The sequence below is a fragment of the Myxine glutinosa genome, chromosome 1, assembly GCF_964187855.1.
Source record: "Myxine glutinosa chromosome 1, kmMyxGlut1.1, whole genome shotgun sequence".
Taxonomy (NCBI): domain Eukaryota; kingdom Metazoa; phylum Chordata; class Myxini; order Myxiniformes; family Myxinidae; genus Myxine; species Myxine glutinosa.
The window spans coordinates 100,328,457-100,345,361 of NC_136261.1; the positions used below are offsets into that span (position 1 = coordinate 100,328,457).

Sequence of the window (16,905 nt, forward strand, 5' to 3'; positions counted from 1 at the left end):
CATCATCACGATCCGAACACAGACTTTGGACCAATTCTTTTACTTCCCCTTTTATCTCTTTCTTATCCTCTCTCCGTCGCTTCTTAATTTCGCTCACCCCTTCTTCCACTTCTTCTAATTTCTGCTTCACCTCCTTCATCTCCTCGTGCGCCCCCTTAAGTTCTTCCTCTAACTCCACCTTATTTTTTTCTATGTGCTCCCGCACCTCCCGCTCTTTAACCTCCATCACCTCTACCACCTTGTTCATTTTCCTCGTCAGGTCCTCATGTACCGTCTGACACTCTTTTTTAATTACCCCTACGTCCTTTTTCATCTCCTTCTGTGTCGATTTTAAACCCTCTATTACCGCTGTGTTCTTCTTTACCTGGTCCCCCAACTCCTTTTGTCCCACTGTCAGCTGTTCTACTCCCAGCGTCAACTCCTCTATACCACCTTGCAATTTTACAGTCCCTTTTCTCACCTCCTTCTCCATGCGCTCCTCACAGTGCCTCACCTCCTCGCGCACTCCTCCGACCTCCTCACTCACACCTCTTCTGATCTCCCCTCCCATCACTTGCATCTCCTGCCCAGATGCCACCCTCATCTGCTCCATTTCCTCCCTGTGAGCATCCAATTTAGTTTCTACCCCCATTCTGACCCCCTCTATCTGCTGCCCCATTTGTTTAACTTCCCTTTCCGCTTGGTCCCTCATGTCCCTCAATTTGCCTTCCATACTGTTTTCTAACCCCTCTAACCCCTTTTTCATCCCTTGCATTTGATTCTCTTGAGCGGCCATTCTGTTTTCTACCCCCGTTAACCCCTCCTGTATTTCCCCTAATCTATTGTTTAATCCCTCAAATTTGTTGTCTAGTCCCTCAAATTTGTTTCCTAATCCCTCTATTCTACTCCCTAACCCTCTGATCTGGGCCCCCATGTCCTCCCTCAATTTCTCGCTATTGGACCCCATGTCCTCCCTCAATTTCTCGCTATTCTGGGCCAACAGGGCCCCTATTTGCGCCATGAGGACTTGCATGTCCATCGGCGGAACGGGTACAGCTACCGCAATCCCCTGCGCGGCGCCGACCTGTTGTTCGCGCTCCTCTTCCCCATGCCTAGTGTCGCCATTTTGCGAACCTGCCGCCCTCACTGCTTCGCTCTCCTCATGTCCCTCAATTTGGTCCTGGATCGACCCTGCCTCACTCTCCTCTACTGGAACCCAGCCGTCTTGATCTCCCATAGCGCGACTTTCAAAATTCGGGTTTTTGTAAAACAAAAGCAATTTCGGTACTTTGTAATTTCGACCAAATTTTGTCTAGCTGTTTTAAAAATTTGGTTCGGGCCTCGTATCTCACTCCCTGACACCAGTTGTTACGGTCCGCGGATTGGATGTTATTTACCGAGCGGAGGTAACCGCGGCCGAACAGTTGTTCCCCGTTTCTTCCCGACTCAACCGATTCACCCAAACGTTGGCCAAATCGCGCTATGCCAAATCAATGATAGAAAGGACACGACGACTGGGAAAGATGAAACGACGCAAGGGGGGTACCGTTCTCAAGACCTCCGGAGGAGGGTATAATTACAGTGGTGGAGAAAAGGGGTAGATTACAAGGCAGAGTGAGGTAAAGACACAGAAGAGATGGGCACTTAAATACAGTCTTATCAAATCCCGGACAGACCACGGACAAACGGACAAGGTAGACTCACACGGGGATTGATGGCAGGAATGGACAGGTAGGTCGCTGGCACAAGGTGCACCTTGGCTCGGGGACAGGATAAAGCACGGTTCAAAGATGCAGGGAGGTCTCACAGCGCTCGGAGGTGGTCTTGCTTGCTCCAAGCTCAGCGCGCATCTGACGTCACCTCTCTCTCACTGCGCATGCTCAGCGGGGAGTGACACGCCCTCGGCTGGTTGGTTCCGCCCCAACTGGGGCCGGTCCGCCGCTTCCATTGGGTGCGGGGGTTACCGGGCTCCGCCCTTGATGAGGAGCCGACAGGGAGCCACGTTCCGCCCCTGTTGGGTAACCCCGTCGAGCACATGTCCGATGGCGGCTCGTTGGGAAGGCCTGGTGCCCTCCCACCACTCCTACCAACCAAGCCGGAGTGAGGACGCGCACTCCCTGCGCTCGTTGTTGTTGTTGTTGTTGTTGTTGTTGAAGAGAACTGTGAGGAAGAGCTGCGGGGAGGTATTGGGAGGTCCTAAACTTCCTAACGGTGCCATACAATCACATTCTGGTGCAACAAAGGGTCAGAATTAATGGAAATGAAACCTTAACTGACATAGACTAAGAATAACTAGCAAGATGTCCTATCGTTGTCTACCTGAGATGCGGTGGACCTGGATGCGACATTTAATGGGGGAAATAGGGGGAGGTCGGGTCTACAGAGTGTTGTTTATAGAAAATGGGACTAGGGAATGGGGGATTGGGGAGAGTTGGGAAGTATTGAGGAAATAGGGGAATATTTACAAGCGGATATGGATGGATGCAAATCCCATATCCGCAACAATATGCTTGTGTGTTTATGTATGTATATATCATTGTATCTCTATATTTGTATATGCACGTGCACCAACTGTAACATGAACGATAACTGTAAGCTGCGCTTCACTTCCGCTGAACTTGGGGATGGTGAGTGAGCTTTATCGTGGCTATTCCTTTTGTATGCATTTTATACACATATCACACATCTTACACACATGTCACTATACATACTTGTCTGATATACATGCCTGTTTTTTCTGTAGACGAAAAAGAAGACCTTTGTTGGTCGAAAGCTTGTCGAGAATTAAAGATCGACCATCCTGAAGCTACGTCCGCGTCTGATTTAATCTCCTGATTAATTATTTATTTAATGCAAATGAGATGCCCTGCTCGTACTGTAGAGTTTCTACTATTTCTCACAGTTATATACAGACTTGGCATTTAATATGGAATTTTTTTTTTCTTGACTTGGGTTTACTTTATGAACTCAGTATATCAATCTGGTGAGTTTATTTTACCCTTCGGTGATGTCTTTGTTGAAAGAACCATGTCACTGATTGTCTTTCGCAGCAAGAAGTCAATAACAGGATTATATCACAGGTGGCGTGACAAAATGTCAGGACAGGTACATTTGACGATTGGCTTCACAATCGGGTATGTAAGGGTTGTTGCGTTCTGTATTAGTGGAAAACAACTGCTGCACATACACAAAAGTTATTTCCGCTTCCTCTGGAGATGGTCCGTCAACTTGACAATGCTGTTTGTCATGGAGTGGTGGCTTTACGAAATTCTGGCATGAAACAGCGTGCTATTGCTCGGCAGTATGGCATCACTCAAGGTCAGGTGTCAAAGATCCTGAAACGAAATGCTCAGAGGGGTGTCCCTACTCCAATACCGAGGCCAGGACGTCCACGCAGAACCACAAGGAGAGATGATCGCCAGCTGCACCGGTTAGTCTGCAATGGCCATACCAAGTCAGTTAATCGGCTTAGGGCTGAGTGGCAGCAACTGACAAATGTGCCTGTATCCAGAAGGCTCGTCAACCAACGACTGGTTCAAGCAGGCTATCGTGCCAGGCGTCCCCTGAGAAAGCCACGCCTGACCAGACAACACAGCCAGCGCCGATTGCAGTGGGCCAGAGAGCACCGTCAATGGCAGCCAGGACACTGGAATCACGTGACCTTCAGTGACGAGTCTAGATTTCTGGTCTATCGTCAATATGGCTGCGTCCGAGTGCGCAGACAAGTGCATGAAGTCCACAACGAAGATTGTATAGTGCCAAGGGTCCAAGCTGGAGGTGGTGGGGTGACGGTTTGGGCTGCTTTTCATGCAGGGGGCAAAACTGACCTGGTTGTTCTGAATGGAAACCTGAACCAGTTCAAGTACAGGGCCATTCTGGAAGAAACATTGCTTCCATTTGCTTGTGCAGCCTTTCGAGGAAACTTTGTCTTCCAAGATGACAATGCACAGCCTCATCCTGCTCGCATGATCCAACACTTTCTTGCTGACCGTGGTGTAAAGCATATGGAGTGGCCTGCTATGTCCCCGCATATGAATCCGATAGAGAACTTGTGGGCAGAATTAACGCGTCAAATCGACAACTTGGACCAGCAGCCTACCTCTGTGCGTGAATTGCAGCAGACTATTGTCACTGCATGGCAAGCGATTCCTGTCCAAACCTTGGCAAATCTCGTGAGCAGCATGCCTCGACGTGTACGTGCTCTCCTGAATGCTCGTGGGGGTTAAACCAAGTACTGAACTGTAATTTTACTGTCCGTAATCCCAGTCATAATTTAGCTTTTGTTTTTGTTGAAATTTTTTTTGGCTAATATGCAAAATAAAGAGATACTTCTGGAAAACGTACAGAAGTTTAACACAGTACTGTCCGTGAATTGAGTTCGATATCAGTTTACATCACTTTCAAGGATCAATTTATTTGCTTCGAAATGTCAAATGTGGCTTTTGTTTCTTTTAAAGGTCACATTAACAAAATCTAGAATAATTTCAACATAATTCCAATGAACTTTTGGTTCTAAGTCATCTTGAAAAGTAAGTTCACCCCCACAAAAAAAATATTCCATATTAAATGCCAAGTCTGTGTATATATATATATATATATTGTTGCGGATCTGCCGCCGGCCTTCCCCTCTTACCGAGGGGGGATTAGTCCCCTTGTCTTTGACTGGCCTGGTGGGACCCGGGACCTATGACAGCCCTTCGGGACAGCGCGAAATGGGGTATTAGGACCAAATTCGCTATTACCTAAATACTCGCTCGCGCTGCCCTGGAAGCGAGGAAATAAGCTCCGCACGAACCACGTGTGGTGATACGCCGAGCGGTTGCATACACACGATCCGTGCCGTTATCACTTCCGAGACCCCGATTCAAGCGGTTCTTATTCGTACCACGCTTCGTCAATGGAGAAATCACAAAGGCTATCGAATTGGGAAGCAAAGGAATAACAGGTTTAATTATTATTATTTACAATGTACAATGGTTCAAGAGCAGAGACACAGAGCAATCCTTAAAACAGTCTTATACTTAATCCCAAGGACACGGGCCCGTCTCACACACACACACTCACACGGGGCTTGCAGATGGCAGGACGATATTCACCAGATCGCCCAGGGATGGCTCTCGTGCAGTTCTCTCCGGTCCACGGCACGTCCTTTGGAGTAGGTGAAGGCAGGAGCTCTCCGCGTGTCGTCTGGACGGAGCGAGTTATCACGGGGCGAATTGGTAGAGAGTGGACTTTGATGCGGCTGGCGGTTATTCACTTGCGGCTATGGCCACGCTTACTAGCGTGGGTGAAAAGTGCTATTCGCGTTCCCGGCGCGTCTGGCTGCGCCCGTGTACTTGGCACGGTTCAACGCCTCTTCCTCTCTCTCTCTCTGTGCAAGCCCTTATTAAACAACGTGTGTATCTTGCGAGTCCGAATCCTTTCTCTCTCCTCTGAGTCCTGGCGTGCGAGTCCTTTCACAACGAGCCCTTTCACAACGAGCAAACCCCCGCAAGTCCTTTTATCTCTCTCTCTCCTCTGCGAGTCCTGGCGTGCGAGTCCTTATCCTTTCTCTCTCCTCTGCGAGTCCTCCCGCGTCTGCGAGTCCTCTCTCTGCGCAAGCCCTTAAAAAACGCACGTATCTTGCGAGTCCGAATCCTTTCTCTCTCCTCTGCAAGTCCTGGCATGCGAGTCCTTTCACAACGATCCCTTTCACAATGACCAAACCCCCGCAAGTCCTTTTATCTCTATCTCTCTCCTCTGTGAGTCCTGGCGTGTGAGTCCTTATCCTTTCTCTCTCCTCTGCGAGTCCTCCCACGCTAGTGATGCAAGTCAAGTCCTCTTCCAACAAGTCCTTCTGGTAAGTCCTGTTCAAGGGCTTTGCGCAGTGACATATAGGCCCGCCCCGCGAACCTTCTCGAACTCACCAGACGTGCCTCGCCACGCCCTGTCACGCCATGCCGCTAGAGCCCTGATTGGCTGGTGGCTCTTACCGTCTCCCGCTGCCGCTCCCCGACCTCAATACCAGCCCCACCCTTTTTAGGCCTACCTCGTGTTACTTGACTAGTGGGCAGCCAATGCTTAACAAACTGGATCGAGGCTAGGGTGGCTGGGAAATCGGTGGCAAGTAAAGCCTATTTCTGTCTTTACACAATGCAGGCACTAAGAGGGGAAATGGCCTATTCTTACACATACTAAGACATAACTATACTACAAATGGGCCTATGTTGCTCGTGTGACTAACTATGGGGGGGCAACCGTTTAACCTTTAATGACTTCAATGTGCCAATCTCAAAACCGTAGCAATATACATATATATATATATGTGCAGTGTCTGTATTGTCTTGTCACTGAACTACTCCCTCAAACTTTTGTGAAATCGCACCAAACTTCTGGTATGCACCTATCTCTCCCGTGTGTCCTTAGGGTATTCTTTTTGGAAAAAAAAAAAATGTAAAAAACTTTTTGATTTTTTTTTTTTTTTTTTACTTAAAGCTTCAACTTCAATTGTTTTTAAAATGTAATATCACGCATATTACAAATACATTTGTGCAAAATAATTGTATTATAATTCGTGTAAACCATGACAACACAGCAACTCAAGTACAGTCATCTATATATCTACAATCTACATAGCTGGGCAGTGTCTGTGTTGTCACTGAACTACTCCCTCAAACTTTTGTTTCCGTGGTTGTGAAGTGTTTTTAATAACGTGGTGGTGAGGTGATTTGAATCACGTGGTGGTGAGGTGTTTTGAATTACGTGGTGGTGAGATGTTTTGAATTACGTGGTGGTGAGATGTTTTTAGTTACGTGGTGGTGGGGTGTTATGAATTTCATGGTGATGAGGTGTTTTAAATTACGTGGTGATGAGATGTTTTGAATTATGTGGTGGTGAGATGTTTTTAGTTATGTGGTGGTGGGGTATTTTGAATTTCATGGTAATGAAGTGTTTTAAATTATGTGGTGATGAGATGTTTTGAATTATGTGGTGGTGAGATGTTTTTAGTTACCTGGTGGTGGGGTGTTTTGAATTTCATGGTGATGAGGTGTTTTAAATTACGTGGTGATGAGATGTTTTGAATTATGTGGTGGTGAGATGTTTTTAGTTACGTGGTGGTGGGGTGTTTTGAATTTCATGTTAATGAGGTGTTTTAAATTATGTGGTGGTGAGATGTTTTGAGTTACGTGGTGGTGTGGTGTTTTGAATTTCGTGGTGGTGACGTGTTTTGAATTATGTGGAGTTTGGTTGTTAATATATTTAATACCACAAATGACATTTGCAGGGGATCCGTTCATGGGAAATGCCGCAAAAGTTGGAACAGCGAATGTGGGGCCATTGTTTCAATGTAAAAAGGGGGTTAGGTTCTGAGCATTTTAAAATCCGCGGATGTCGAGGCAAAATCGGAACGCAAATGTCGATGAAAATCTGCGAATGTCAGGGCATTGTTCCAGTGGGGATAAGGTAGACAGCTAATCACACGAATAGATGCAGTACAGTGTTTTCATTCTGTACAGTAACTCGTGGGGGATGATGTTTTAGGCAGCTGGTGGAATATCCCACGAAGCTGTTCACAGTGTGAATAGCGGGATGTCCCGCGAAGGAATGTTTACCGTGTGAATCGTGGGATATCCTGTGAAGCAATGTTTACTATGTGAATGGTGGGATCTCCTGCGAAGCTCGCATTTAGCATGGCTAAAAATGTTTTCCATGGCTGTTAAAAGCTGTGAAAAAGCGAAGAGGAGGACCAACAACGTAGAAGCTAGTCATGCTCCCTGGCTAATGGGAAAAACATTTTTGCGCCCACGAAAAACAACAAATTCGCGGGACACAGGGCCGCGAATCTAGAAGTAGGTTGCAATTTATCAACTGCAAATACGTGGGGACCCACAGAATCTTGTTTCTCACAGTCTGAGAGTCCTTTTGGGTTTTTTTTTTGCAAACTCCAAGCGGGCTTTCATGTGTCTTTCACTGAGGAGAGGCTTCCGTCAGGCCATTCCGTCATAAAGCCCAGATCGGTGGAGTGTTGCGGTGATGGTTGTCCTTCTGGAAGTTTCTCCCATCTCCACACAGGATCTCTGGAGCTCAGCCAGAGTGACCATCGGGTTCTTGGTCACCTCTCTTACCAAGGCCCTTCTCCCCCGATTGCTCAGTTTGGCCAGGCAGCCAGCTTTAGGAAGAGTCCTGGTTGTTCCAAACTTCTTCCATTTACGAATTATGGAGGCCACTGTGCTCTTGGGAACCTTCAATGCAGCAAAAATAAATTTTTGTAGGCTTCCCCAGATCTGTGCCTCGACACAATCCTGTCTCTGAGCTCTGCAGGCAGTTCCTTCGACCTTATGGCTTGGTTTTTGTTCTGATATGCATTGCCAGCTGTAAGACCTTATATAGACAGGTGTGTGCCTTTCCAAATCATGTCCAATCAATTGAATTTACCACAGGTGGACTCCAATGAAGGTGTAGAAACATCTCAAAGATGATCAAGAGAAATGGGAGGCACCTGAGCTAAAATTAAGTGTCATAGCAAAGGGTATGAATACTTAGTCGCGTGAAAAAGTAAGTACACCCCATGTGAAGTTTTGACTTTTTCAACATATTTCAACATACAGCTATTTGATCTTCATTTCAACAATATTGATAGATAAAGGTGATATAATATAACAAATATCATGAAACATTTACATTTTGTAGTCCATTGTATAATTTAAATAAACATAAATGCAAATTTTGCTTGTGGAAAAAGTAAGGCTAACCCCCGCTAACTTACTGGCTAACCCCCGCTCTTGCAGGGAAAATGGCCTTAAAATGCCTGTTGTTGTTGTTGTTGTACATAAATAGAAGCTTTATGATTATATGCAAGCATTAATGATCTACTGCTTTACTTTTGGGGTTTTTTACGGACGCTTTTGCAGTTTTTTTACGTGAAGTTTCATTTACGGACACTTTTTATTTTTTCCCCTTTTTGGTGAATATTGTCATTTTTATTTCGCAGTTTACAGTTATAGAAATTACAATTTTAAAATGCTACATATCGATTGAGGTTATTTTTTACGGATGGGTTTTTATGTAAATTTTCATTTACTGATGCTTTCTGACGGTTCTGTGATTTTTCCCGGTTTACCGGCTTCGATGTCCATCAGCAGGCCAAATTTCAGCTTTCTACGACATCCGGAAGGTACCGAACATTAATATCAATCAGTCTGTGAGTCGGTGTTTAGAAAGACCTTTATAAACTGTATTATATTTGTGTCTACATATATACACTTTATATTGTTTAATGATACACCTGTAACTGTGATTTGTGAGGTTGCTAGATTGTATCTGGAGCCCAAAGTGCCACCTGCCACATGGACACATTGGCTTTCGCCCTACCAATCACAACCAGGAAGTATCACCATTATTTTAAGCAGTTGCGAGTTTTAAGAATACGATTATTGAAGTTCTCTAACCTGGACCAACACCATGATGATACCATCACAACGACGTCGTGACTGCAAACCCAGAAGGGCCTCTGGCAGTGCAAAGATGTCAAGGTCATATGCTGTCATCAAGCAGATGAAAAGCGAAGTGACTGACTAGTTTCACCCTTATTGGGGCTCGTCAGGGCAATGCGTGCTGTTCCATCCACTTCGTGACTTTGTTGCCTTCCGGCTTATATACTGGTTAATGATAGTCGGTCGCTTCGCTTTTGCTTTGGGCGGGGAGGGGGAGGGGGGCGGTGCAACAACTGCAAATAGGTATCTCCGATGCTGTTTACTTGGGTAGTACAAAACGTCAGGGAAGACTGCCTGTAGAAGTGGTGAAACCAACAAAGATAAGCCTCCTGACATGTCACCTGTATATGACATTACATCCAGCTACAATGACAAAAAGCTCTTCAGGGGGACATATAATTACACAGTCCTTAAAAAAGAGGGAGTAAATATTAGCAGGAATGACCTTTAACCCTTAGAGGGCATTCTTTGACACTTGTATTTTGACTTTCTTCACAGCAAAAGTATGCAAATCAATTAAAACACCTTTGAAACAGAATGGAGGAGTTTGTGCAACAAAATGTCAGTTTGTATTCATTTTCATGATTAATTTTTGGCTGATGGTTCTGCTGTTGGTTTTTCGATGGTTAAGCTATTATTTTGTAGCTAAAATCACAAAAGATGGAAATAAAATATCTGCTCACCTGTGTCACCTTATCACTCACCTTCCTCCAGACAGATACAGAGTACAATTATGAGGGAGGCTGGGAAGAAGTGTATGATGCAGAAGAGGAGAGCAAGGAATCAGAAGAAGTATGGGACAGGGAAGAGGAAGAAAAGCAATTGATAGAAGAAAAAGAAGAACGCCAGACTTCCAGCGTTGGGAATTATTCGTACAACCCAGAAAATCCTTATCATGTAAGTTCCTCTTTTTGCTTTTCCATCACATTTATTCAAAACCTCATTCAAAGTCATTTACATCTAATTTAATATCTGTTAGAGGCAACAATGTTGATTGACTGGAAAACGTAAAGCCAAAAACTGTCAAGAAAAAGTCTGCATTAAACAACACTTTTTATTCACGACAATTTCAGCTTCACATGCATAAAACAGTTCACCCCAAAAAAGGAAATAAAAGCGTGATTTATCCAGAAATTATGGTTAAATAAACTCCAACCGAACCAATTCCTCACTGCACTAATTATGTGTTTATATTCCTGGAATGCCTTGGCTTGCCCCCCCCTTCCATGCTTGGTCCGATTCAGGCATTTCACAATGGTATGCAGGCACGTGTTATCTATCTATGATGGCAAGGAGTCTGAACCATTCTCAGTAAAGCAGGGTTGCGTGTCTTGGCACCAACACGAAAAGGAGTCTTTTTTTTCTTCTCTGTTGTGATATGAAGTTGGTGGAATGAATGAGGGTGTCTACATTCGCACAGGATGTGATGAAAATCTTTTCAAACTTGCTCGCTTGAATGTCAGTACGAGGACAAGAACACTCCTCATCCGCGAGATGTTATTTGCTGATGATGCCACCCTTTTCTCCCATTCGGCCATCAGATTACAGGCAATCTTTGATGCTTTCTCCAAAGCATGTGACAAGTTTGGTGTCACGATCAGCAAAAAGAAAACTTGTGTCCTCCGTGAAGAGTAGACGAGCTATTTTCAGCACCCTGGGTAATTCAAAAAAAAATCTGCACACTCAGTCGAGTATCCTCAGTCGAGAGTGGTGACCCATTCGGGATTGTAAGCAACAACTAACTTTGAATTATTCAATTCTCTATATACACTTGACATGCTGCTTATACTCACCAATAATGGAGGGAGGCCCCAATGTCAGGCATGAGATCAGGGCTGTCTCTCTGGACATAGTCGTGGCCAAAAATATTGGCACCAATGCACTTTTTTCAAATAACTCACAATTTTCTCTAAAAATAAGTTTAAATTGACAAAAGTATTTGGTCTCCACAATTCATTATTTCACTGTAAATATAACAGAACCTCTGTATTTGATTCAGAACTGAATATATCCTTTTGAAATCAGAAAATAAAAATAAATATAAAAAACGAAATTATTGCCCTCCCAGACTTCATATTTGGTAGCACGGCCTTTGGACAAAATAACTGCAGTCAGGCGCTTCCTATAACCATGAATGAGCTTCCTACACCTCCCCACTGACAGTTTGTCCCACTCTTCTTGTGCAAACTGCTCCAGTTCTCCCAGATTGAAGGATGTCTTCTCCAAACTGCTGTTTTCAGATCTCCCCACAGGTGTTCAATGGGATTTAGATCTGGAATCATTGCTGGCCACTTCACAACAGTCCAGCATTTTGTCTTGAACCATTCCTGGCTGCTTTATGAAGTGTCTTTGGGGTCATTGTCCTGCTGCAAGACCCGTGACCTTCGACGGAGACCCACCTTTCTGACACTGGGTTGAACATTGCGCTCCAAAATGCCATGGTAATCTCCTGATTTCATGATGCCATGCACACATTCAAGGCACCCAGTGCCAGAGGCAGCACAGCAATCCCAAAACATCACTGAACCTCTGCCATGTTTCAATGTAGAGAAGGTGTTCATTTCTTTGAAGGCTTCATTTTGTTTTCTGTAAACATAGAGATGATGTGCTTTACCAAAAAGCTCTAATTTGGTCTCATCTGTCCACAGGGCATTCTCCCAGAAGGATTTTGGCTTGTTCATGTGTGTTTTGGAAAACTCCAGTCAGGCTTTCTTATGTCTCTCTCTCAGCAGTGGGGTCCTCCTGGGTCTCCTACCATAGAACCCCCTTTCATTGAGTTGGCGACGGATGGTGCAAGTTGAAAGTGTCTTCCTTGTCTCTGAAGGTCAGCTTGAATCTGTTTGGCAGTTGATCGAGGTGCTTTCTCCACCATTTGAACAATCCTTCGCTGCAATCTTCGATCAAGTTTTCTCTTGTGGCCATGTCCAGGGTGGTTGGCTACAGTTCCATGAGCCTTAAACTTCCTGATAACATTGTGTACGGTGGACACAGAAACATCAAGATCTCTGGAGATGGACTTGTAGCCTTGAGATTGTCCATGGTTAGCTACAATCTCGTGTCTGACCTCCTCCACAATTCTCTGGTTTTCTTTGTTTTCTGCAAAACAGCAGAATGACTCCTTTTCTCTATTCAAACTGGTTGAATGAGTGATTTTTATAATGAAGGCACCTGCAATTAACCACAGGTGAGTTCAATTCCAAGGTAAAGGAGAATCACCTGCTTGAAATCTAATTATTTCTACCAACTCATGAAATTATTTCTTCAGGTGTGCGACCTGAAGGACCTTTGAGTCTCACTATCTGCCATGATCTTTCTTGGGAAAACCACATTTCCAAGCTGGCCTGCAAAGCCAGTCACCGACTGGGCATCCTCCGTCGTGCGAAGTCCTTCCTAGGCACACCTGAGCTCCTCACCACATACAAGGCTTTCATCCGCAGCTCAATGGAATACTGTTCTCCCCTATGGGCTGGTGCTCCTGCCTCACACCTAGCTCGGCTTCACGCTGTTGAAACCAAAGCTTTCAGAATCATTGGAATCTCCCGCGATGAAGCTATCTCTGAGGGCCTTTAACTCACTCACCGCAGGCAGGTAGGTGGTCTTTCTGTCTTCTACCGACTCCTCTCCGGCCTTGCTCCCCCAGCTCTCTCTGTGCTCTGTCCCCCAAATATTCCTACAGGTCGCACAAGATCTGCCAGCAAGCCTCTGATGGTTAAACTGCCAAAATCTCGGCTCTCTGCTCACCTTCACTCCTTCATTCCTCTTTTCTCCCGCCTCTGGAACAAACTCCCACACTCCCTTCAATCCCACTCCTCCCTCCAGGTCTTTAAAACAGCTGTTCACCACCATCTCTTATCTTCCCCCATCCAAAACCTTGATCTTTTCTACCCCCACTAATTCACCCCAGATCCACCTTGTTTGTAATTCCAACTTCTTTCCTGGTAGTCCTGGCAGTGTCCATATGTTTTATGCCTCTCCCACCCCCTTTCGCATGCCTCCCCCCCAAAGCCCTCTCCCTCCCACAGTTCTCTCGATGTCTCCATGTCTCTCGGTTCCTGCTCTCAAATGTTGTGTTTGTGTCCTTCCCCCTCTCTCCCCATCTTGTCTACCGCTCCCGATGCTTTTTGTTTTATGTGTCGGTTTGTCGGTTATGTGTCGGTTTGTCGGTTTGTCTTTCTGTGTGATAAATGTTCGCTCCTTCACGAGCCTCGATGTTGTATCCAAAAAAAAAAAAAAAAAAAAAAAAACTCCTAAAAGGTGCCAATAACATTGTCTGGGCCATTTTAGGATTTCTGTGTGGAATTAGCTAAGATTTAGTAATTTTTTCAGCTTTTTTTGGTTTTGTTCCACTGTAAACCAAAGAAATACGTATGTGGACACCAAAATATTTTTTAAATTTCAACAATTTTCTGGAAGAAATGTTGCATTATTTGAAAAAGTGCAAGGCTGCCAATATTTTTGGCCACGACTGTATCTCGAGCTTTTTATATGGTCTAACATCCCGCCATACTCTCCAAATTCTGTACCTATGGTATCCAAGGCCAACTCCACAAATGGCTTACTGACTTCCTCGGTATCCAAGGCCAACTCCACAAATGGCTTACTGACTTCCTCGACTATCGTAGCCAGCGTGTGGCCCTCAACGCAATCCTTTCATCTCCTCTCCCTGTCAAGGCTGGAGTACCCAAGGCAGTGTTTTGGGACAAGTTCTATTCCTGATCTTCATAAGTGATCTCTCTGACTCTCTAAAAAATTATCTGCATCTATTTTCTGATGACTCCACCCTGTGTTGTGACATCCCTCATGCTTCAGACAGGCAGGCTGCAGCCTCTTTCCTCTCTTCAAACCTTGGGGAAAAAACAAATCACAAACTGGTCAAAAAAAAATCACAAGCTCCTTATCCTCCAACTTGCATTCAGCTTTGATTCAATTCCAAGATTCAAGCTTTGATTCAAGGGGCACCAATTTGATTCATACAGCTTTACGTGCTGATGTACTGACTTTATGTACTGATGGGTTTTAGCCGATATATGTAGGGCGCCCCTTTATATGAACTATACTAGAACATTACTTGGTTCCTCCTAAGAACATGAGGGTAGTCCAGCATGCACACAAGTTATTTTGAACGTCCCTTATTTTCTATCGTCAGGCATTTTCCAGAAGCCATGTAATGTCCCTTCTTTTCTATAGTTTGCCGCATGGCACATACCATATAAAGGGGCCTTTTCTATGCCCCTGGCATTTTCCCCAACAATGTAGATATATTTAATATTATAGCACTTCGGTGGAACTTGTTTTGAAAGCCATTGGTTAGACGTATTGGCCGATGTATATTACAAGTTTCAGCTCGTTTCAATGTATATCCCTTGAGATATGAGCGCCAACACATTTTGGGCAGATGGACTGACAGACGGATGGACGGACAGACACCAACGTGAACTCGAGGGTTTTCTTAATAAAACTCAAGAATGCTGAAATTTTCAACATATTACCTCAACGTACAAAGCATTTATGAATTACATATTTGTTTAAATTTCATTTTAACACCTTCTTCTGACATACCACCTTGAATTATTTATTTGCCTACACTTCACTATCACCACCACCAACATACTACCTTCAATCATTTATTTATAAACCTTTTACCATTTCACCTACATTTCATATTGAATTATTTATTTATTTGTGTACACTTAACCATCTCCACGACCAACACTCAATTTTGAATTATTTATACATATACACTTTACTATTTACACTACCTACATATATATTTATTTAAACTTTGGCAGCCCCGATGCTGTTAAGAGTATGGTATGTTCCATTGATTGATTGATGTGGATAACTCAAGGCAAATTGTCACACAAGGAAATCGATCTTATCAAACGAACTAATCTTTATGTATAATTTTAACACTTTTATTTTTAAAAGTTGTGGAAACATTCGTCACACCAAAATGTTAAGTTTCACAAAAGGATGGAAATTTGGGACCCATTTTTCTTTAGGGAGGGTTTTGGGGTTAAATGTCACGTTCAACTATTTGTTTTAACTTGATTTAATGTCTTTCTTGTTTCCACTTTTTCCCCAAGCAGAGGGCCGAATTGGGTGAGCAGGATCGAGGTATGACCTTTGACCCTATGTTGGATCACAAGGGGTTCTGTTGCATTGCATGCCGTCGTGGTTACCGCCACTGCCACCGTGTCTGTGAACCGCTGCGTGGTTACTGGCCTTGGCCCTACAATTATCGTGGCTGCCGCAAGCATTGCAACATCATCATGCCCTGCTCATGGTGGGCAGCTCGAGTGCTTGGGGTGGTCTGAGGGGTGGCCCATACCATCATTCACAGATTAATCTGCCTCACTTGGTTGTCAAAATGCATAACTGCCCTAGTTAATCTGCCCGAGCAATTAACCTTTTGTTGTATCAGTTTTCAATGAGCCCTGCTCATTGCGCTTCCACACCTATTTTATCAACCAAAACTGTATTTTGCAAGTTTGTTTGATGCCTACTTATATATTCCTTATGTGTCTTTTAGTTTCACTTTGCCTTCATTTCTCCTGTTTACGTATTTACACCATATGCCCCAATTATTGCTAAACTTCAATTTGAAAAATTCCTTACCAAAGAAACATTTTTCTGGATAATTCCAAAGTATGTAGAACAATGAATAAAAAGGATGTAGTAATATAACTTCTGGACGTCATATATGAGTATGCAGTTCTCAAAAGAATGTGTTTTTTAGCCTCATGAATAAACACACTTTCGTGATTGTGCTCGCTGTATAAGTACTGGACACAAAACAAATGAACAGAAAATACAACAAATATTGTGAAATGGAAATAAAGAATAGTTTACAAGGAAACAGCAATTTGGCAATTTTGAAAACTTGTTGCGAGCCAACTCTTCTGGTTTTGAACTTTTTTTTTTATTATCCAATATGGCTGCCAGACTACGAGAGCGATGACATCATAAATTTATATTCTCTAATATAATTGTTGCATAGATCACGTTCAATACATTTCAAAGTGATCAGACTAAGCGTTGTCCCTGTCGAATTATGACGTCATAATTATGGCACCAATGACGTCATCGTTAACGCCTTTTCCCCATATGGAGTTCTTTACAATGAGCCATGTTTCAATTTTTTCCATGCAGCTTTTTTGGAGATAGAGGTGTAACATTTTTCGGTTTTTCCAAGATGGTGCCTGTACAACATGACCTATGACGTCATGATTATCATTAAAATATTCTAAAGGAGAAGGTGCTCCTATGGTGAAAATCTCACGTCCATCAGACCAACAGTTGCTGAAAAAAATGCAATGATCGGATGGATGTGTTGTATTTGTCGAATTATGACGTCATAACGAAGGCACCGATGACATCATTATTAACATATCTTATTCCCATGGGGAGTAGTTGACAATCAGCCAGATCTCAATTTTTTCCATGTAGTGGT

At 43.9% G+C, this 16,905-nt stretch overlaps 1 protein-coding gene across 1 annotated transcript in view; it reads left to right on the forward strand.

The window, feature by feature from the left end:
• LOC137426365 (leukocyte cell-derived chemotaxin 1-like) overlaps positions 1 to 16,315 on the forward strand; it is a 29,823-nt gene extending 13,508 nt beyond the window's left edge. Inside the window, exons 7-8 of the mRNA XM_078770924.1 lie at positions 10,167 to 10,349; positions 15,542 to 16,315. Of these exons, the coding sequence (XP_078627050.1) occupies positions 10,167 to 10,349; positions 15,542 to 15,769 (411 nt within the window). The 3' untranslated portion in view covers positions 15,770 to 16,315. The remainder of the gene's footprint in view (positions 1 to 10,166; positions 10,350 to 15,541) is intronic.
• The last annotated feature ends 590 nt before the right edge of the window (positions 16,316 to 16,905 follow it).